General features: G+C 31.9%; 3 protein-coding genes and 1 pseudogene across 3 annotated transcripts; 1 reads left to right on the forward strand and 3 right to left on the reverse strand.

Annotated features, from left to right (window-relative positions):
• Positions 1-2,703: 2,703 nt before the first annotated feature.
• LOC128160956 (complement C1q tumor necrosis factor-related protein 3-like) lies at positions 2,704-3,576 on the reverse strand. Its single transcript, XM_052824237.1, has 2 exons — positions 3,393-3,576; positions 2,704-3,129 (listed from the first exon to the last, which is right to left on the reverse strand). Exons 1-2 carry the CDS (start codon positions 3,574-3,576, stop codon positions 2,729-2,731), a joined length of 585 nt encoding a protein of 194 aa, XP_052680197.1. The 3' UTR covers positions 2,704-2,728.
• Positions 3,577-7,784: 4,208 nt separating this feature from the next.
• On the reverse strand, positions 7,785-8,774 carry LOC128160957 (uncharacterized; annotated as a pseudogene).
• Positions 8,775-14,928: 6,154 nt separating this feature from the next.
• Positions 14,929-16,254, reverse strand: LOC128159272 (complement C1q tumor necrosis factor-related protein 3-like). The gene is made up of 3 exons (XM_052822337.1): positions 16,196-16,254; positions 15,908-16,044; positions 14,929-15,363 (listed from the first exon to the last, which is right to left on the reverse strand). Exons 1-3 carry the CDS (start codon positions 16,201-16,203, stop codon positions 14,966-14,968), a joined length of 543 nt encoding a protein of 180 aa, XP_052678297.1. The 5' UTR covers positions 16,204-16,254; the 3' UTR covers positions 14,929-14,965.
• Positions 16,255-20,969: 4,715 nt separating this feature from the next.
• Positions 20,970-23,358, forward strand: LOC128160958 (host cell factor 1-like). The gene is made up of 5 exons (XM_052824239.1): positions 20,970-21,110; positions 21,457-21,645; positions 22,098-22,398; positions 22,805-22,862; positions 23,292-23,358. The coding sequence occupies exons 1-5, from the start codon at positions 20,970-20,972 to the stop codon at positions 23,356-23,358; spliced, it is 756 nt and encodes a 251-aa protein (XP_052680199.1).
• Positions 23,359-23,920: the final 562 nt, after the last annotated feature.

The following is a 23,920-nucleotide window of genomic DNA, read 5'->3' on the forward strand; positions in this document are numbered from 1 at the left end:
AGAGATTTCACAAAATTTATTTGCGCTAATTGTATTTATTAAGTTGATAACAAAAGAAGAACTCAATATGTTAAAAATTCTTACAGTTATGTGTAAGTGTAGATTTATATCATACTGATCTTTGCAAAAGAAAATTTGCAACCAAAAAAAAATATATATATATATATATATATATATATATATATATATATATATATATATATATATATATATATATATAAATGCACACACATGTCTGAAAGTCACATTTGCTAATCTATGTTACATGTTCCTCAACTTTGATCCTCCGATTCCCATATGTTCTATCATTGATTACAATTGTGATACCCATAAACTATATGAGGAACATATTTTGCATCCAATTTGGGCAGTAAAGTACTAATTGTGATCGTTTCATCACCCATTCTCTGTTCAAGAAAACATACATATGTCTGCATATAGTATTCCAAACCTTATATGTACTGAAAGTAATATGTATTTACGGCCGACCAACTTTTAACAATTTATGATTTTTTACATTATAAATCAAAACAGTTCACTCTTATTCTTTCAATATTTCTATCAATCAGAAAAAAAATCGGGTGAAAAATGCTTTGTTTAATAGTTTTGATAACGGCGAACACTTCGTTTTTACCCAAATCAGTTAAACAACTGGTATAAGAAACTCAGTGTGAAGGGCCTCAGAAGGATTGTGGACTTCGAGACAAATGCATTAAAATGTATGGATAAAATGTGTTCTGATACATGTACATGCCAGGTGATAAAATGAAAAAATAGTATCAGGATATTATCATAAAAAAGAAGAAAAAGAAAGAAAAACCATATTGAAAGCGGAAGACCTTAATAATCAATTTCACGTTTCACACTTTTTGCACTACCGTAAGACTTGGCGAAACCGTTTGCATATATAGAAGACGGAAAAATCTTGCAAATATGACCCTTGAAGGCTTTATACAGTGTCAGCACTTTGGTTTTTTGTCGTAATTATCCATCAAAAGAGGAAAAAAACTTAAATTATTAGTTATTAACCTTTTATCCCTAATAATCGCTGATAATAAAGACCGAGTACAGTACAAAGGCCCAAGAAGAAATGCAATGTATCTCATATATGTGTTGACAAAATCTGGATGTGTGGCAGAACATCATCATAAGGTCAGACATGACATACTTGTACCTTCCTTTATTGTCAATTTTTTGTAATTACTTAATGTGACATTATATACTTCAGTTATTAAAATTCATTTTACTTTAAACTATTTGGATATAAAGTGTCAATAAAAAATATCTATTTTAACATTTTATTTGCATTTGTATGCAATTTTTATGCTATGGTAAAGGCATTTCAAAATATTCGAACTCCAATGGACCTAGTAATACACCTTTGGTGTTTGTGTACATGTTTAAATGCAAATTTAGATAAAAAATAAATTTTCATGGAAGTTTATCTATAATTAAGAAACGTAGCCTGTCTCATCTAGTCTCGTCTCATGTGTCCTTAAAGCATAGAAATATGCAGGGAGAACTACTGAATTTAATCAAAACCCATTCAAACAACATGCAACATTACACCAACGTGATGATAAATAGCGCTTTTTTAATACTGACATTGATAAAACTTTGGCCAAAGTGAACATTTTAAGGAGGCCGAATCGGGTTTTTGTTTGTGTGAAATAACTACAATAACAAAACTTTTTAATTTTTAGCCATATGTAAATTACACCAACGTTAATTTATTTGCAAAAATTCACGAAAATCGACCGGCTGCTTCTTTTTAGGGGTCATCTCAAAGTACAGGTACATTTATCTAGGAATATATAGGAATGTATGATATTTCGCAATTCGAATTAAAAAAACCCAAAAGCTTTTCTTTCTCAAATTGCAATATATGATGAGTAACATATTTTTTTTTTGGTGTCTCTGCTTGTGATTTCGGAATCCAGTATATATACCTTTTTCTTTTTTACAGAGATGATTTTTCATTCATTTTAAAATACCATTGTTTAGACAGTGTTTTAATTTCTTGGACAGTATAACTATGACGTGACCAAATGTTGTAATCTATAATGTTTTATTTGTTGAATTGGTGAAATGTGGTGGATTTTGTCAGAGCGGTGTGGACTTTCTAGTATGGAGGTTTACTACAAATACATCTAAAAGGTGTTGAAAAAGATATTGAGAACTATGAATATTTTATAAATCGATTTCAACTTGAAGTGTAAGGTATTTATTTAGGTATGGAGTAATCTAATATCAATATAATACATTAAGTGGTTATTATAAAGAAATCAAGTAAGAAAAAAAAGTATTTCTATGTTTTTTCACATGCAAAATAAAACTCTTCTGGTTGTTTTTGTCTGTTCTGACATTTCACTAAACATTTAAAAATTCTACTATGTCGTTACTTTTGGATAAGCAACGATTGAGGTATATAGTGAAAGGTCTTTAAAAATATATATGACAGCGATTTGAACTGTTAAACCGAGTTGCCGTTCTCCCTATCACCAAAAATATATATGTGGTATAAAACCGACAAAAAGTGCCTTTATTTTTGACAATGATTCTCGGTTTTTTCTATGGTATTTCTTATAATCGTCACTATTATTGTAACATGAAAGATCTAAATGTTTTCAAAGAAAACATGTAACAATTATCTAATTAACAATAGAAACAAATGATATACGAAACAGTATATTTCATTGCACTTTTATTTTCTAACGCAAAAATTGTACTAGAATTTTATTCCAGAGAAATTGCACCAATTTGCACCATAAACATACTGTCCATAGTTGCGGTGGGTTCGAATCCATACTTTATCACCTTTCTTCATTTTGATGTTAGCATGTGAAGATGACATAGGGTATCCTCCACGTCCTCTTCCATCATTATGATTATATGCAATAGGTTGACTATTCCGCACAATTTCAGTGAAAAAATATTTTCCTCCTATTGTTAATGTTGTCCAAGTGAAGGAATAGATTCCTTCGAATGGTGCTATAAATATCCCAGTAGTCTTGTCGTAAGCTTTTCCTTCGTTTAATGAAACTTTATCAAAGATAACAGTTTCTTGGTTTTTCATATTTTCCCGGGTATTTGTGATTGAAGATTGAAACGCAACTGTATCTGTTTTATCTGTATTAATTTACAAAGAAAAAATAAAAAATTAAATGAATTTTGAATTGAGAAATTACAAAATTTTTGCAGGTATTGTTAAACGAAAGTAATAATAATTATTAAAATCACTGATTCCTTGTCATAATTAACCTTTTTAAATTAACTAATGTTTAATTTTTTGTTGTTATTTTTTTGTCGGCTGTCGAAAATCAACAAATATAAGTTGAATTAATTTGAAAATGAATATTCTAGCATGCATTTATCATGTATTTGTATCTTACCTTTGCAACCCAAATTTTTATAACCCAGTCCATTACATATCGCCTTATAATTGTTATATCTAGATACCACTTGTTGGGGCGTTTCATTGGCAGTTCCTCCCACAATAAGAAGGACGCTCAACAACAAAAGGTGGACGCTGAAAATTGATATCAACAGAGTAATTTTCAAAACACATGAGCACATTTTTATATGGATAAGAGAGAGAGAGAGAGAGAGAGAGAGAGAGAGAGAGAGAGAGAGAGAGAGATACCTTTCTGTCATTTTTGTCTGAAATATCATATGCAAGCTTTGGCCTAAAAATATTTTAAACTCATTTATATAAAAGAAACTGTTATCACGGTCAAAGTGTTATATTACATGTTGCTCACGATATACAATCATTTGTCTCGTTTTCAAACTGGCAATTAGCAATTTATACATATCAGGTCTCATAACACAATACGCATATAAATATTCTAGAAATATTTGTCTCGAAACCAAAATTAAAAATGTTTTCTGATTGAAATTATTTCATATGTGAATATCAATCTAAGTTCTCGACGAAAGTGAAAAAGTACATACTTATAATAGGTTTATTTAAACATTCATTTTTGGTCTTGCCATGTATTATAAAGAGTAAAAATGCTCACACTTTTGGCTATCTTGCATTCGTATGCTCAGTGTGTTTTAATTAAATGTCCTCCAAGCAAAGATATCAACTAAGTCATGCATGCACGCACTAATGATTTAGTCTACGCTATGTAAACAATGACATGTATATTCATGTATGTTCACACACTTGCATTGTAAATGTGGCTTTTTACAGCATTGCAAAAAGTCATAGCGACCCATATTTTGACGTTTATAGTAACCATCGTCTGACTCAGAGCAAGTTTTCAGTGTGGAAAATATAAAGATTAAATGATAAAATGTTGCCACAGACCAACAAGTCAAGACAGCACCTTCTCATCCTTAAAGTAAAGTCAAATTAGACATCATACAACTTTTTTGTTTTTATGAAAACTCTTATATAAAACATTTTTATACAGTAAGTGTACTTACAAAAAAAAACTATTTTGCGTAAAGGGCAATCACTGATACTATTGAATAATTATTTGTGCAGAAGAATATCTATTTTGTTCGTGTAACTTTGTTGCATGCGAATAGAATTATTTTTTTTTAAAATGCGTTTTCTAACAGGTAATAGACAACTTCAGAATTTCAGAAAACGACATGATTACTTTTAGTTTAAACCATTATAATAAATATCGATGAAAATATTTTTCAGGCTCTGATACAATATTCTATACACTCATTTTACAAGAGCGCAAGCATTAAATATCACATGATGAAATGTAAGACATAGGAGCTGGTTGATTATTAAATTTTTGTTTTGTTTTAATTAAACAAAGTTCTCTGAAAAAGAGTTTTTTTCTTATAGTCTTGCATTTGTTTTTTCCCGTTGCCCTGATCCGGTAAAATGTTTGTCCCATATAATACCATTGTTGTTAACTATTGATTAGTTTGCCCTTAAAATATATCAACAGATTGTCGATATGCGTTGTAATTTCACGATATTTGCTCTATTTTTTCAACGATCAAACAAAACCTGTGATAGAAGATTTGATGGGTAAAACACGTGTACCAGCGAAAAAGAAATTGGCATAAAGACGTATCATACAAATAGGGTATAATTCTTTATACTTAAGCACGTTAAATGTACTTACGTATTGAATGCACACTATTTATAAGTTAATTAAGGTCTTCCGTTTCTTTGTCCATTATTACCTCTTTTTTTTCTTACGTATTCTTGTGCAGGCGATCTCTCAGCCATGGCTTGATCGATTTTCACGAAACGTTCAGATCCGATAGATAATCATTCTAACTAAAAATATTTTTTTTTTAATTTTGATGACTCACTTCCGTTTTCTAGTTTCTAAGTTTAAACGATTTTTAAAAGGCAAGCCTGTCCTGGAAACGCCTCCAAAACCATAAAAGTTATCAAGTTCAAACTTTCAGGGATTATAGACATGAGATTGTAGATGGGTCATTAGGCATGTATATTTGCCTGGCTCAAAAGGCATTAAAGCTCGCCTGGACCTGAAAATTAAGAATAAAAAAGGCATGTATTTATAACATGCACAGTGCCCAGTTAGTGAATAACTCACCAGGCTGAGTTGTATTGATCGCAGTGTCGGCGTGAACGTCCGTCTGTAATCAGGGTATGTGTACAACTTTCGATTTCGCGCACCTGATCAGCCGATTGTTATTGAACCCCGAACCCGATGTAAATAAAGCACTACATTCCTCCCCAATTTATTTAAAAGGACTGGTATATAAAAAGATATAAAAACATATTAAAACAATCCAGCTTGCCAAATGACACAAATTACATTCAGCTATGGAACAATCAGACATTCCGACTGTATCGACAGCAATATATAAGTGTGCCATAGCAATGAGACGCATAAAAACAAAATGAATATACAGAACTATACAATGAAGTGCTTTATCCTAAGCTTAAAATCCTCTATCATTTCTGCAAATTCTTCCAGTGTTTCGTCTGCCTTCTGTTGCATCTCTTGCAGTTGGCGACGAATTATGTGAGGCTGGTCCTTCCTGTCAAACCTTTCTTTAAATTTCTGACATAACAACTTAAAGTCCTTTTGTACATTCTCTGGTCTAAAACTAAAGAATTTTAATGCTTTTTCTCTCAAACATTCAATCATCTTGTCTAGTTTTTCTCTCTCATTCCACATGTATTGTTTAGCAATATGATTAAACTGAATGTAGTAAGGCTTCCACTCTGTTTTTCCATCGTAAGTTGACAACTTGGGTGGTGTGGGACTGTTTTGTATTTTTGAACCTTTTCTGTCCTCAACTTTTTCACTGATGGGGTTGTGATAGACACTATGTGGGGCCAACCTATTTATGTTTGAGATAAACTCTTCATGCTCTCTTTCTTTTTTCATTTGTCGTTCTCTCTTTTCTATTTCCTTCTCTCTTTGATCTATTTCTCTCATTCTTTTACTGAACGACTCTTCTCTTTCTGATCTCTCTCTCTCTTCTAATAATCTCATTTTCTCTTTCTGATCTTCTAAAGTCTGTAGCTGTTCATCAAATTCTCTCTCTCTGATTGCCAATTTTTCTTTCAAATCTTCCTCTCTCCTTAAACTCATCAGCTATTTTATCTCCTTTTTCTCTGGTTGTTTTCATGCTTTTTTGCCAAAATGATAACTCTTCCTCTTTTTCATCTAACGTATGGTCTTTTTCTTTCAATTCATCCTCTCTTTCTCTGATAATATTCTCTCTTTCTCTGATATCATTCTCTCTTTCTCTTATCATTTCTTCTTTCTCCACCAGCTCTTTCTTCAACATATCAATTTTTTTTAGTAAGTCTTGTTCTTGTGTACTAGACCCTTCTTTGTCCCCTGTGTGTACAGATTGTTCCACATTGCTGGTTTTTACTAAAGTTGATGGTACAACAATTAAACCTTCATCTACCAAGGGATCCCAAATTGAGCTGGGAATGCAGGGAATGATTTTGAGATCTTCTAAAGTAATTTTACCTTTGATGTTTCTAATATCGATAATTTTCTTTGCTCTTTTGTCCCCAATATTTCTAATGTTTTTTAACTCTTCAAATGTTGCTTTATTGATATCAATAGGAGTAGCCATGATTTTGATCGTTTACTCCTGCATACACCTTCTCAGTATTGATCTTACTTTATGTATAAACTAAATCACCAGACAATCCGACGAAATAGTCATGTTGTGATCTTAAAAAACATGAAGGTGTACACTAACGCAATAGGACAAAAAAAATCAAAAAAATCAAGAAAAAACAATACAAATCCTTCAATAATATACTAATACTTTAATTGAAATGAATAAATATCTTCCCGATCGAATTTGGAAGACAAGAAAAAAAAAATTCAATTATGGCGCCAAAATGCACGAACAATTGTGCGGGGTATTTAATCTGAAAAAAAAAAATAACAGATCTATACGACAACTTCTGACACCATTATAGTGAAGGTATGTATTTATAACATGCACAGTGCCCAGTTAGTGAATAACTCACCAGGCTGAGTTGTATTGATCGCAGTGTCGGCGTGAACGTCCGTCTGTAATCAGGGTATGTGTACAACTGTCGATTTCGCGCACCTGATCAGCTGATTGTTATTGAACCCCGAACCCGATGTAAATAAAGCACTACAATATTATAGTGAAGGTATGTATTTATAACATGCACAGTGCCCAGTTAGTGAATAACTCACCAGGCTGAGTTGTATTGATCGCAGTGTCGGCGTGAACATCCGTCTGTAATCAGGGTATGTGTACAACTGTCGATTTCGCGCACCTGATCAGCTGATTGTTATTGAACCCCGAACCCGATGTAAATAAAGCACTACATTCCTCCCCATTTTATTTAAAAGGACTGGTATATAAAAAGTTATAAAAACATATTAAAACAATCCAGCTTGCCAAATGACACAAATTACATTCAGCTATGAACAATCAGACATTCCGACTGTATCGACAGCAATATATAAGTGTGCCATAGCAATGAGACGCATAAAAACAAAATGAATATACAGAACTATACAATGAAGTGCTTTATCCTAAGCTTAAAATCCTCTATCAAATAATCATTTCCTATGTCAGAAAGATGAACACCATCATCTCTGAACAAATATGATTTTCTTGCAATAATTTTTGGATGATGTATGAAATGTTCTCTATCTAAGATTTTTTTAACTTCTGAATTAATAATCGTTCTTTCTTTCTCCCCTTCTGTCCATTTTAAGTTCCGCCAAACAAGCCTAGAAAGTATTTCTGAAAATAAAATATGACTCGAAGAAAAATTTTTCATAACAGCATTTAAATCCCTCTGAATTTGTGAAAATAACCTTTTTGAGCATGCAAATTTTATATCATTGGAACCAAGATGGATTATAATGAAATCTGGGTTTGGAAATTTTGATTTACAAAATTCAATGATATCTATTAAACTCTCCCACTTCATTCCTCTAACACCTTTCCAAAAAATCTCAAGAACATCTTTATCAAACTCTAAGTTTTTGACTCCTAATTCAGTTGCTCGCTTTTCACTCCAGTATACAAATGAAGAACCTAATATCCACACAACATATTTTTTGAACACTTTTGTAAGTAATTCAGCACTATTTGACAAATTAATTAAGATACTTAAAATTTTCCAATGTAATAGACAAGCTGCATTTGTAACAGGATATGGAACCAATGGTATTTTTTCACCTTGTGAACTTGTGATTACGAAACAAATAAAGAGTCTTTTTACAAGAGCGTTCGTTTGATGAGAGAAAAAAGGACTGACTCCTCAAATTAGAGGCTGAGAGGGTTTTAAAGTCTTTAATCATTAGCACTTTACTGGGAAATATTTTATCATATGTTATAGTAACGAAATTGTTTATCTCTAATTTAACTATAGACTATACAAATTTTCTCATGTGTTACGTAATCAGGGGATTTAAGGGCCAGAAGTCGAAAACTTTGATGACTTGTATCTCAAAAAGGACAACTATTTTGAAAAGCAATATAGCATAACAGATGCTAAAAATGATGTTGTCAACAATATTTAACCATTAAAATGTCTTTATGTGGTCCCAATAATAAGATAAGGGGTCGGCCCCTTGATCATTTTTTCCCAAATAGCTCAATAACGGTAACGGATGTCTAAACACTTGTTAAATAAAGTGTGTTAAGAATTAAATGATCTTTTATTTTATATAAAAAAAGGAGCTGGCCCCTAAAATGAAGGAACCAGAGGACTCTCAAGTCTTTTATTTGTAATCCTTTACTGAGCCATATTTTGTGAAAGGTTATAGAAGCAAATATGTTTATCTTACAGTTATGTGTCCAAGCAATGTGATGATTATATCATGTGTTACGTAATTAGGCGTTTTCGGGTTCAAAAGTTGAAAATTTTGATTACCCATATCTAGGTAAGTAAAAATATTTTGAAATTTAGTATGGAAGAGAAGATGCTAAGAATGATGTTCTTAACAATATGATATCTTCAACATTTCGTTAAACAGACCCTATATGGAGAAAGGAATGGACCCCTAAAACGTTCTTTCCCATATATCTCAAGAACGGTAACAAATTTCTAAACACTTGTTGAACAAAATGTGTTAATAATAATTAAATAACCTTTCATTTGATATCAGGAAAAAGGAGCTGGCCCCTAAAATTAGGGGACTAGAGGGCTCTAGGGTCGTTTATCTATAGCCCTTCATTAAGAGATATTTTGTGAAAGTTTATAGAAGCAAATATTTTTATCTTACAGTTATGTATCCAAGCAATGTAATGATTATATCATGTGTAATGTAATTGGGGTTTTTAGGGGTCTAAAGTCAACACTTTTGATCACCCGTATCTCAGAAGGAAAAATATTAAACTTTGAAATACAGCACAGAAGACAAGTATCTCAAAAACAACGTAAGAGAACTTATGAAAAGCGATAGAAAAGCTTTAGTACTCCAGTCTTTTTTCTAGATAATGTTTTGTTGTCGAAATTGAAAGTCGATGATGTCATACATGGATCATTTTCTTAAAATCAGACAAAAGACCTCTTCGTTGCTCGCAACGAGTTTGTGTCTAGTTTAAATTTACATTCAATAATAAATATAAAATCATTTTCTGAAGCATCAAGGTTTTCTTATCACCTTAATGTTTTACTATAACTGTAAATAATTCACAACTTTATCAGTTTAACATTGAATTGATTTATATTGTTTCGACTATTTACTGTGGAATCATTTTGATTCGTTAGGCTCAATGTTCATGGCTAGTCAATTTTCTTTCTGGTTCGTAGGGACGAAATTTCGTTGGTAGTGTAAGCGGGATATTTTTAATAGATATAAAACAAATGATTGTACAAACGTTCGCGTGGATGTGAACTCGTCGGTAAGGGTTACCCACGAAAGCCATTAATATTGAAACCTCCCCCCCCCCCCCTCCGAACAATGATAATTCCACAGTATTTACATTTCAGGTAGCCATATTGGCAGTGAAACATATGGTTTTATTTTTAACTACATTTAAAGCTTGGTCTAAGTAATGTTTGCTACATCCTCTTTATTTTGATTTTCGCCATCTTGTTCGTGATAGGTTTGAATTGATACAAACCGAATGATAAAATTTCATATTCTGATCTTTAATTTTTTGTACAATTAATATTACCTTAATAAAATGTTAAAATGAATTTTGAAATTTCTCTGAAATAATTTCATGTATAAAAAGATTGACATTTTTGACATATGGTTTTAGATTCAATTATTAAAAAAAATAATCTTTTATAAATTGGACATACCGTTTTCAAAAGGCAAAACAATGGCGACAAATATGGCCAAAGAAATGATCAACCGATCATATCCCGCGCCATCCAGGTGAGCTGCTATCTACTGTAGAGAGAACATAACTATCTCTACTTTTTCAACTATTGTGTAGGTGGTTACATTTTGAAAAAAAGAAAAAAAAGAAAAACAAGGGGAAAGAAACACGTCTTATTGGATCGCTGTTCACAATAAAAAGGGATATGATCCCACCACACAAGTCAGGTGACTTCAGGTATTTGCAGGAAAATATATAAAGTACTGGTTTTGGGGGTCATAAAATAATCTCAGTTTTGGTCTCAGTTTCACTTTAATGAAAGGAACATACAGTAGCGAGATTGAGATCAAAATGATAGCGTAAAGTTTTGTAACTCAAGCTCTGGTGTTTTATTGGGAATAAAAGTTTTTGAAACTGTTTATTTACTTCATATTGAATTCCGATATTTAGTCTTTTTGTATGATTTTGGATGTAAGGAAAAGAAAAGTAATTAAAATAAATTTCTTTGAAAGTAGCAACTTGTTATTTTAATATGTTTTTTAAGTGAACTATTGAGAACAATAGAGCATGTATTGAATTAATATGGCTTATACACTGTACTGTGGTTTCATCAATATTCTTTGAATTCAATTTTCGTTGAAAAATTATATTTATTGAACTTATACATCCCTGAAACTGTGATTTTTATCAAATCATCATAGCAAAATTGATGGCCATAAATATAAATTAAACCTAATACATTGGGGCATCAAATATCCGGACGCCAGATAACCGGACGCTTCGGTTTACGGACGATTTTATTTGGGAACAGATTTTTTTATACGTTATTTTGTCTCATTTATCCAGAATTCCGCGTCCCGGATCCGGACGGTCTGTTTTTACCACAAAACACTGATTTACTACTAATCTTGCTTCATTTAACCGGACAGTAAAAATTGATGATACTCTACTCAGTACAAAAGATTACCCCGTCAATTAAGTTTCACACCTTTTATACATGCTAGACCCTCATGAGTAGCTTGTATTCACTGACTTCCAAAATCACTTTCAAAAATTGAAAAAATTGCGAACAACAGTGTATCACATACACATCACACTTAGACACAAAGAATTTAGCTAGATTCGGTTATCATTATTGTCAGGTTAATATTTCATGACAAAAAAATAAAATAAAGCAGAGTTCTTTATATCTAAAAACGTTCATATCAACAGACAACTCTAGCATGTGTTGCTATATGGTATGAAAGACAAAAAACCTAGTATTAACACTGGGAGCCATTGTATACAAATACATTATCATTCAAGACAACAATTGACACATTTCAGATATCCGGATGCTTCACCTATCCGGACGATTGGACTTGGGAACGAAAGCGTCCGGATAACTAAGGCTCCACTGTACAATCAGTAGTGTTTTTATTTTGAATCATTTTATGATAGAGACAACAATTTTCTTTATTTTGATATAAGTTGTATATGATCTTGATTTTTTGGCTCCTGATGGCCAAAGTCAAGCTGACCATAAGGTCGCAGTAAAGAGAACAGTAGGAGGAAATAGGTAAAGATTTTGTTATATCAATTTTACAGACAGGAGAGGACTTGAAATCAAGCAATTACTTCAAACTCAAATGCAGATAAAAAAAAAGTCACATAAGACATGGTGTCACATAACGCAGTCCAAGATGTAGAAAAGATAATTATGTGATGAAATTCTGTTTGGTAGTTTAATAAGTTAATAAGCTTTTCCAATTTAAATCGGAGACGATTGGAAAGATCAACATTTCTGCTGGAAGTCAGTTTTATCCCAGATTAATTTGTAAGAATTTGAATAAGATTTGCCAAAATTTGGATGCCTGGAAGAAATCCTATAGTCTGTCCCAAGATATTCTGAATTCAGATTTTGCTTAATTGCTTGCTATTTATAAATACCCTAGGGTTCAAACGATGTTCATTCAAAAGTATGAACAATTTCCAAGATGTCTCAGTCTAAACGCCCAATTCAGCTTGTCAGGTTTAAATACAATGCAAAAAATGTGATGTCTACGGGGATTTTGTATTGCAGCAAGCCCGGATGATAACGTTGAAAAAATTGTGCGATGTATTCTGAGTGTATTCCGAATGGAGAAAAAATATAAATATTTCCCATTAAAAATCTCCGTAAGGAATCTGTTTTTGTTCCTGTGATTTTTTCCGAGTGATAGATGATAATGTGTCAATTAAATTATCTTGGACAATATTCCTTTTAACTATTTCAATTGCAATTCTTTCACAGTATGTGTATTTTTATTAAAAATCGCCCAAATGTACTGCATAAATGTCTTGGGACAGACTTGAGTTAATAAAACTACAATATAAGCAAAATACTTAATGGTGTTTCTGATATTATGATGTGAGAGTTCTGAGAATTTAACAAAAATCACCATTAACTCTTAATCGGTAAAATTTTGTAAAAAAGATATTCAATTTACACGACTTAATGTGAAATATGGTATAATTTGTGTCCCAATCAGTTTGTGTAGAAATTAGAAAAAAATGATGATGTTGTAATTATTTTAATAGACCTCAAGTAGTTTAACAGCAATGTTTTCATCATGTTTAAGTTCTTTAGTGAAATTTTATTTCTGTTGTTACAAATCTTGAATTCGTTGTGCATAAGGCATTTCTCTCATCAAATTTCATCATCATTATCATCATTGTAATCACTGTGTATTAACTGATATAATCGCACTCAACATTGACGGATATCATTCCTGTTGTAAAATGTGACAGCTAATATAAATCATGGAGGCTTTTTTTCTATTTCTTTTTTTTTAAGCCTAGGATATTATCTAAAAACTCAATTCATGGTTCAATACGTTTTTGAAATTGATTTCTTTCCATGGTCTTCTTTTTCACTTCAAGTGGACTAAAACTGACTTTTTAACTGAGCAAAACATAGGTTTACCAATGGTGAAATTTTTACAAGTAGATGTAAATGTACAATGTGTATTAAGAATTGCAGGGGAGTTACATGTTCTTGGTGAGAATTTAATACTTGTATTCCTACCAGAGAGACAGTTGTTTTAAATTGCAATTCTTTGTTAATTATTTTTTTTTTTTTTGTTATGACAAAAAAATGTGTCGATGGCTTTTAATTCTAGAAGTCAATTGAATTGTTTTATAAGTACATGTATTAGGTATTGACGAAGAAAAGAATCTGTGTATTTACAGTTCATTGACTTACTCATGGGTTGTGTTTACAAACATTTACAACATTATTGTTTTAAAATCTAGGAAAAAAGATTTTCAATTCTCAGCAACTGAAAATAATTTGTTGCTTTAAAAAATATGATGTTATTCTTCAAAACTAATAGAACACTGTGAAATACTCGCCCATATTTTTTTTTTATGAGAACTATAATACTGTTCACTGATTGGTGGACTGTATCGGAATCACGACCATATTTTTCTCCCAGCGCAGTCGGTGTGCTACCAAGTCAGAATGTCATAGATCTGTCAAACTATTTTGTACATAAGCTGTATATGTTACAATTAATTAAAGTCAAAATGAAAAAATTAGCATACTTGTTTTGTGTTTTGTTAGCTCTGACACTGGAGCTGAAGTTTAAACCGGTTTTTTTGCCAAGTTTGAAACAAAACCAGAAGTTTACCAGTAAAATGAGCTGTTTACTGCGGAAAAAATGCAACACATGTTTTATTTGTATTAATTTAGTTCTAATGTTAATTAACGTGATGAGAAATGAACATATATAAACTATTCATGTACACTATGTTTGTTTGCGCATGTATGCACTAGAAAATTAAATACATGTTAAGTTCACTAAAAAATAAAAATACCTTTCTGACGTGGAGAAATTGAGTTTATTATTCATAGGTATAACTCAATCTCAAAATGGCTCACCTGTGATAGATGTGACATTTTTGTTTTTTTAAACACGATTTTATCAACCACAACATGCAACATATCCCATAGTCGAGTGCATAAAGTGTCGGGCTTGTTAGCCCTGTATTTTTCGAATCCCGTAGAGGCTTTTGTTGTTACTTACTGAATTAATTTTATTTTATTTTCATCCTTTATCCCCACACTGCAATTTTCTCGCTTACTTGACATGTGTACAGTTTATTCATCGTAATGTATTTCACAATCAAATAATCAAATTAACACATTAAGTCTTTCCAACTTAAATTGCTTTATTTTGATATCTATACAGACATGCTACAATTTTAATCCAGAAAAATAACACCAATGTCCACCAACGGCGTGCTGTCCCAAGTTTCCATAGGTTCTAATCCATACTTTATCGCCTTTCTTCATTTTGATATTTGCATGGGAGGTTGACATTTCATATCCATCACGACCTCTGCCGTCGGTATAATTCTTTGTAATTACTTTTCCATTTTGCATTATTTCAGAGATAAAATATTTACCCCCTGTTGTTAATGTTGTCCAGGTAAAGGAATAGGTTCCATCCAATGGTGCCGTAAATATTCCCGAAGAACTGTCGTAAGCTTTTCCTTCATTTACCGAAACCTTATCAAAGACCACTGTTTCGTGGTTCTTCATGTTATTCAAATTATGGGTAAGTGAAGATTGGAAAGCAATGGTACTAGTATCTATTTAAAAATTATAAATAATTAGAATATTAAAATTAGAAGTACAGAGTATTATAAAACATGTGAAAGAACATTAATTCGAATACAGATTGTTTTTATTAAATGATTTTTATGGTTACACATCATTAGGATTATTCATCACCTCTACAGTTACTAGAGCAGTCATTTTGATTAAATAAAGAAATTTGTCTAATTTAGAAAATAAATAATCTTTGATTATGCATCTCATGCAATGCTTTTTTCAATATATATTTCGTTTTTTGAGCGTAAAATTAAGAAATTGAAAAAGTGTTAAAGGGTGAATTGCAACAAATATTTCTTTTTGCTGTGCTTTCATTTTCAAAAATTATCATAATACTAGAAAGCATGAGATAGGTACCACAGTAAATTTTACAGTGGCACATAAGATCTTTATTGTTAGGAAAACGATTTTTTAATGACATTTCTACATAGTTACACAGGTCATGGATGATCCGATTGTAAACTACAGTGCATATGTGTATCAATAAATCCAAATATCAAATGGAAAAATGCATTTCCGAACCTTTGCAACCCAAATTTTTATAACCGAGTCCATTGCATATCGCCTTGTAATTGTTGTATTTTGTCACCACTTGTTGTGGAGTTTCATTTGCAGCTACCGCCACAAGAAGAGGGAGGCTCAACATTAGATAGCAGGCTCTGAAAATGACATTTACATTGAACGATTTTTTCTTGTTGTAATCTTTTTTACAGTGCTCTCCATAAATAAACATGACATAAAATTCAAATTGTAATAATTTACAAAAGAGAACGAAAAAAGGAAAGGGAGAGAAAGAGAAAGAGTGAGCACCTTGTCATATTGTTATCTTTCCTTTAAAATTCCGCTGATGTTGTTGTGCTTGGGATGATTTTTATACAAAATTCCGAATCACGATCAAACTATAGAATTACAAACATATCACGCTAAACGATCATTTGTTGGAGATTTTTGTTCTTAGTTATATCAATTTTTATATTTTCGTTACAACCAATCAAATGAACTCAGCTATAATATGTTTATTCTGACTTTATTTACAAACAGTATTTAAAGGACATATGCTTATTCCATGTATTTTTTAATTCATTTTCTATTTCGGATCTTTATGATTCATAATTAAGATCCGAGTTTTTGTTTTCAACATTCAGTAAGGTACCCAATGTAATAAGGTTCAGAACTATGCAGATATACACATACTCGTATGAACATAACTTATTCTAGTAAAAGTAAATCACGGTAGATTTAATTGATTATAGAAAGATCACATAAATGATTACCAAAGGTTACGTTTGATACCTTTATATTTCACAAAAAGTTAACGTCTGTTTTCTCAAGCTCCAAGTTGAATAAAAAGAAACAATTGAAACCTCAACTAACAATTTTTTTTTGCATATTGTCAATTATAATGTCAAATTCCGATTCTTGTTAGAATATAAATTTTAAACAAGGGAATCACATTTCTTACCCCAGATTAACTTCTCGAATGAATTTTTAATCTCTTCGTACATTTGTTTACATGAATATCATTATTGGAAATCAGGTAGAGGATGCAGTGAAAACAGTTTGTAGAGTAATATCACAATCTTTAGGACACAATCTTTAGGAGGTCTGTAAAATATTTTAATTTCATAATGCTTTACTTTGTATGATTTTTGTGGGCATCCCACGGGTCGCACACTTAGTCAATGGGTCATTTGAAGCTAAAGTTTGCAAGAACAAAACAACGTGATACTGTCAAATTCTGATAAAATGTGCAAATTATAAGTATTATATGTGCATGCGTTGTAAGGTAACGCATTTTAGCTATATTAATCTTGAGAAGCTATGATAATCTTCAGTAGCTATGTTCATCTTTTTTTAAAAGTTCACTCTCAAACATTCCTTTGTTAATTGAATCTGTCATCTTTTTTAGGGCCATCACATTTCATCATTTTCATGAATTGACTAGACATCGATTATTTGATGATTATATTCTTTTTTATGCTTCCAATTTACAAAATATCTTATATTGATTTATACATGCATGTTATGATGACTTTGTAAAGTAAAGATATGTATCTGTCATAAAACAAGATCAATAAACAATAAAAATATCAGAGAAGAGAGAGAGAGAGAGAGAGAGAGAGAGAGAGAGAGAGAGAGAGAGAGAGAGAGAGAGAGAGAGTCTTAGTTTAACATAGGAAGGATAATTTGTCTTTAAATTAGAACACACCAGAGAAACATTATTATTAATTCATACTTTATCTTCTGTTACTTAAAGCTCGTAACTTCGCACAAATACCTAACTCATAAAGCGAAACTTTAAAAATACGATATATTTCCTCAATAGTATAAATTGATATCAACGTTGATAACCAGCAGCTGTACCTTTGTAATTGAAACCACGATCTAGCACGACCTTCACATTTGGCAAACACGCAAGTTATGTTGGGATCAGCAGCGTATAAGGTTTATATAGGATATAGCCTTCCAGTTGCATTTCAATAAGTATGTATTGATATATCTACATGTACTAGTTATATGTATATCACATTCAATGTCATTATTATGATTTTCCTCAATCATACAACTGAAAACTATTACAGAATATTAAAAGCTTTGGCCCCTTTTTTTTTAATAATGGAAAAGAACCCACACAATGTCGAACAGATATTTCAACCAATATGTGATAAATAGACTTTAGATTTTTAAAGAAGATAAATGTAATTTAACATACATGTACATGTAGTCAGATACCAGACAATATCACTTCTGAAGACGTTTGCAATGTTAATTGTATCTAACTGCTTATTAATTACTCAATAGGTATTTTTTCACTTTAGAAAAAAAATCTATTAGAATAAAAATTAAGATACAATTTGCATATATCAGTTTTAGTAATGTTTTCTCCTGTCGTAGAACAATGCATTTTACATATGAAATCCGTTTTTAAACATAATCAAGCTCTGTGTGAATTTACAGACCCTGAAACGTACTACTACACCACACGCTCGCTGCACGCTCGCTACACGCTCGCTAAACGGTTCACACGAAACGCTGAGCGGTTTACACGAAACGCTGCACGCTTTGCCCGAAACGCTAAACGATTTACACGAAACGCTGAACGGTTTACACGAAACGATTCTCGCACGAAACGGTTTGCTCGCTTTTCACACGCTTTGGACACGCTTTTATCCTGATCGATTCGGGTCCTCTCGGATTTTTACCCTGAATCTGTTATTAAGAATTTATTTTAAGAAAACACGAAATAATAGAAATACTGATATTAGAAACATATATGTACATACGTATTGAATTGATTAATTAAATTAATTTGGTACTTACATGTATATTTAAAGGAAAACATTATTTATTCACAGAATTAGCCAAAAATACTACTTCTATAAATATATTCATTGCTCAAAAGAAATATCCGTGATTCTTATTAATGCCGTAAATAATAAAAATTCCGGAGAAAAAAAAATACCGTAACACAATATTCAATACCAAAAAGAAAATCCGTATGAATACAAACTGAAATCGGTTTTTCAGTATTCGGCAGGATTTGTTTTTTCTTCTCACATTAGTATTTTAATTGGTTTCAGAGAATACGATGTAAAAATACTAACAGTAAATAAACCTGTAATTATTTATATTACTTATAATTTTGAAAGTTATGTAAAATAAAATTAGTCACATAAGTCAGAAAAATGCGATAAAACAATCGATTATTTTTTTTCTTAAGTCATATCATTCGCGTTAATAAATGTTCCGTATATAAAATCACAGAAAAAAAATCAATCGATTAAACAATAAAGAAAGTTGTCATTACTATTTCGGATTTCGGAAAAAACAAAAAATAAAAAATGATTTAATTTTTTGTCTCAATATTCGTATACATAGCCGGCGACCCGCATAACGGCGTACAATACATATCTATCATAATCTATTTGAATTAAGTACCATGCATGCATATAGATTCCCATAATAATTAATTGCATGTGTACATTTCAGGAAAATTTTAGTGTGTTAATTACTTGTTGTTTTCCGTAATCAGGGTTTAAATAATTTAAATAATAGCTTGTAGAAACATTTTTCATCGGGATTCAGAAGAATTTACTTCCTGCATTTCATAGAAATGAACAGCATATTTTCTTTCTATGTTTACATTTAATTATGTTCAAATTAATGTAAAATAATCTATCATTTAAATTGTGTGCATCATCAAATACTGATTCCGACTACCTTGAAGTCATTAAATTTCTATTGGCTATTGACAAAAGAAAAGACGCGTGACCATCCAATGAAAACGAATACACAGAGTTTGATTGACAGGTTCAGCCAGGTCCAGGTCTTACCCGATGTCCGAGGTTATGTGTGCTGGTTGTACACAGCCGAATAGTCTCAGTAACTAGTCTTCTTTCAATATGCGTACTTTTTTATTGTTTGTTAAAAATTAATTCAATTTTGTAAAAAGATAAGTATATCATTTCTTATAGATTTTGTTCAAGAGAATATCTACAAAGGAGTTTTGCCAATCACAAACAGTTTAAAGTAATGTTTAACACGAGCGCTATTTTGAATCAATTAAGTCAGAGAGTTCCGAATGAAATCTAATGAACGTTTCACACGGTTCTCGCACGCTTTGCCCGAAACGATTTACACGCTTTGCCCGAAACGCTGCACGCTTTGCCCGAAACGCTAAACGGTTTACACGAAACGCTTCACGATTCACACGAAACGCTAAACGGTTTACACGAAACGCTAAACGGTTTACACGAAACGTTTCTCGCACGAAAGTCGCACGCTTTTTTGGTGTAGTAGTACGTTTCAGGGTCTGTAAATAATTATCTGAAATACTTTCAAATGCTAGGCACATATGTAGGCATAAACATCTATCTATATATGTATCTATCTATGTATCTATGTATCTATCTATCTATCTATCTATCTATCTATCTATCTATCTATCTATCTATCTATCTATCTCTCACACATTGATACATACCCGTAAATACGTGGTGGTAATCCTGCCATGCAGTTGAATAGATGCTGTCATTAGACAGTAATACCCACACCATTAAACAGGAACCTGGTCTCGTGACAGGCAACGGAATCAAACAGGAGGTTCACCACCTAACTCTTAACGTGTCCATACCACTGCAGATTGGTAGTGGAATTTGGCCGAAAGACATAAAGAACACAGTTTAAAAAAGAGAGACGATGTACTATACGGCCACTTCCTGGTTTGAAATTAAAGGAAACAGTTTGCAACAAGGCCATATAAATGACGCAATGTAAAATATGTTTAAATTTAAATGTTTGAAGTGTTATCTATTATTCATATAATTTTCAACAACTGTACGATAACATATCAAAATAGGTATTGATGTTTTGAGTTATACATTACAAAATTGATTCTAGTGTTTTAATAGACAATGTAAATATAAAAAGACATGTGTTCTTGAAATAAACTCCTCGAACTTTTAAAGCTTATTTTGTGTTGATGGTGGAAAAATTAAGCATCAGACACTTCAAAAAAATGCATACCACATGTATCCTTGGGTAAGAGTTTTAAATGGTAAATGAATAGTCAAAACAGTTCATTATGTTTTTATCCCTGGACAACGCAGAAACTGTGCCAAAGACCCTGACCACACCCATCAAAAAGGAGGGCAATCAGTGGTATGATGTGGGGATCATTAAGGGCACCTCCTGTGTGGTGTCACACTTCCATCTCTCTACAGAAGTTAAGAAGTGATTTTTAAATCATCGATGAAAGTTAATAAAATTTATTACATTCTCATCGTTGAAATAAAGAAATTTTTCACAATGTTTTATTTCTCAAATTAGAAATTTCTTTAAGAAAGTATATTTCAGACTAAACTTTAAAGAAAATATGATCTTGTAATTAATGTTAACCACAATCAGAATTCTGGGGAAAGAACTACTTGAATTAAATCAGATTTCAATGGAAGACAGAGATTATTGTAAACACTTTCCTACATCCACGTAGATGTAGATGTGGTAAATGTTGAAGATGTTGATAAGACGCAGAATGTAATTTAATATACATTTATTCCTTTCTGACACAGGACATTGATGTGGTCAACGTTGGGGATGTGAATGTTTTAAAGAAAAAGGAGTTGCTACAGGGCACTGCCTACAAGTTCCGAGTAGCTGGCATCAATGCCTGTGGGCGAGGTGACTTCAGCGAGATCTCGTCCTTCAAAACCTGTCTCTCCGGTTACCTAAGCGCCCCTTCCACCATCAAGATCAGCAAGGTAGGAGGAAAGGTTAGCATCACAAGCGGTATTTGCTTCTACCATCTGTCTATTATCTGCTTCCTGCTTCTTTCATATGTCTTTTCTCTGATTTTATGGTTTTAACAGATTTTCTCTTTTTTTTGTTCTGTAGACATTATTCAGATTTGCTAAGCAATGCATGGCATTTAATATTGTAAAGGCATGAAATTAATCGATACAGCAATGTGGGTTTGGCGGGTGTATCAGGTTTTTTTTAAGGGGGAGGGGTTTTCTGGGTTTTTTTCCTGCACCAGTACTTTACACCTACACAATTAATTTTGTAATTTCACGTTTCTTTAATATTGGCAAATTCAATCACATGATTTAAATAATGTCTATTACATTAAAAGAGCAATCTAACGTGTCAATTTTCACAATGGGTTAGATGACATCTGTTTTGCCTTTAAGATTCACATAAGTGACTTTTACAGAATACGGAAGGTGCCCATCTTTCTTGGGAACCTCCTCAGAACACGACGGGAAAGATAACCGAATACTCCGTTTATTTGGCGGTCCGTAATGCGGCTGCCCACGTGGACCAGAAGCCTGGGGCTCCAGCCCAGTTGGCATTTGTGAGGGTGTACTGTGGCCCCGCCCACACATGTACGGTAACAGCTGCAAGTCTGGGCTCTGCCCACATTGACTACACCACCAAACCAGCCATCATCTTCAGGATTGCTCCCCGCAATGAGAAGGGATATGGTCCTGCCACACAAGTCAGGTGGCTTCAAGGTATGTTAAGTAAAATATATAAAGTACTGGTTTACTGGGGCCATAAAATAATCTCAGTGTTGGTCTCATTCTCACTTTAATGAAATAATTGGGCTAATGCTGTGGTTTCATCAATATTCCATGAATTCAGTTTTCTTGGATTTCTTTGTTCAGTTGATCCACGAAATTAAAATTTATTTGAAATGCAAATTCTGATAAGTTTTATATTGAAAAATTTAAAAAACAGATTTAACGAAGTTATGCATCCATGAAACTATGATTTTCATAAAGTTCACGAAAGTTGATGCTCATAAATACAGATAAAACCATATATAGTCAAAATTGTTTTACTTTGAAGCATTTTCATAGAGATGAACATTTTCCTTATTTAGATATAAGTTTAATATGATTTTGATTGTTTGCCCAGATGCCCAGAGTCCAGCTGCTCAGAACGTGGCAGTGAAGAGAACTGTAGGAGGAAATGGGTAAGGAGTTGTTTTATATTCATCTTTCAAACAGGAGAGGATTTAAAATCAAGCTATTATTTTAAACTCAAATTAAGATTTGTGATCAAATTCTGTTTTATTTTCAATTGGTTAAGCTTTTCGAGTTTAAATCAGAGATGATTGGAAAGATCACAGATTAATTTGTAATAACCAGAATAAGATATTGCTAAAACTTGTATGCATAGAAGAGGTCCTAATTAATTAAACTACGGTATTAGCAAAATACTTTACGGTGTTTGTGATCTGAGAATTTCACATATTAGAATTAAATCTAAATAATTAAAATTTTGAAAAAGATATTCAATTAACATGACTTTATGTGAAATGTGGTATAACTTGTGTCCCAATTAGTTTATGTTAAAATTAGAAAAAGAAATGATGATTGATGTTGTGATTTCTTTCCTGTAGAACTCAAGTAGTTGGAGCTGTCCAGGCTAAGAAACAGAAAACCGATGATGAAAACGAAAAACCATAAACAACAGAAAAGGAATGCAACTTGTTTGTGATAGTGCAGTTATATACAGGACTAGAAAAACTGAATTCTGTGAACCTAATGAGGATATTCTCATTTTTTACAGCAATGTTATCATCATGTTAAAGTTCTTGAGTGAAATTTTATTTCTGTTGTTACCAATCTTGATTAGCAGCTGATTTCATTGTACATAGGGCATTTCTCTCATCAATCTTCATCATCATTATCATCATTGTGTATTAGCTGATATAATCGCATTCAATATTGACGGATATTATTCCTGTTGTAAAATGTGACAGCTTATATCATGAAGGCTTTTTTTTCTTTTTTTAAGCCTAGGATATTATCTAAAAACTCAATTCATGGTTCAATTTGATTTTTGAAATTGATTTCTGTCCATGGTCTTTTTTTCACTTTGAACTAAAACTGTAGCTTTTAAACTAGGTAAAAAATAGGTTTACATATGTTGAAATTTTTACAAGTGCATGTAAATGTACACTGTATAAATTATTAAGAATTGCAGAGGAGTTACATGTTTTGGTGAGGATTTAATACTTGTATTCCT

The sequence above is a fragment of the Crassostrea angulata genome, chromosome 8 (genome assembly GCF_025612915.1).
Source record: "Crassostrea angulata isolate pt1a10 chromosome 8, ASM2561291v2, whole genome shotgun sequence".
Taxonomy (NCBI): domain Eukaryota; kingdom Metazoa; phylum Mollusca; class Bivalvia; order Ostreida; family Ostreidae; genus Magallana; species Magallana angulata.

Bases quoted from the DNA above. Each gene is read 5' to 3' on its own strand.
- LOC128160958 (XM_052824239.1), top strand. From the start codon at position 20,970: ATGTTTTTATCCCTGGACAACGCAGAAACTGTGCCAAAGACCCTGACC. The intron at 21,111-21,456 runs GTTAAGAAGTGA...TTTCTGACACAG, and splicing joins ACTTCCATCTCTCTACAGAA to GACATTGATGTGGTCAACGT. The intron at 21,646-22,097 runs GTAGGAGGAAAG...TGACTTTTACAG, and splicing joins CCACCATCAAGATCAGCAAG to AATACGGAAGGTGCCCATCT.
- LOC128160956 (XM_052824237.1), bottom strand. From the start codon at position 3,576: ATGTGCTCATGTGTTTTGAAAATTACTCTGTTGATATCAATTTTCAGC. The intron at 3,130-3,392 runs GTAAGATACAAA...AAATTAATACAG, and splicing joins TAAAAATTTGGGTTGCAAAG to ATAAAACAGATACAGTTGCG.
- LOC128159272 (XM_052822337.1), bottom strand. The intron at 15,364-15,907 runs GTTCGGAAATGC...ATTTTTAAATAG, and splicing joins TAAAAATTTGGGTTGCAAAG to ATACTAGTACCATTGCTTTC.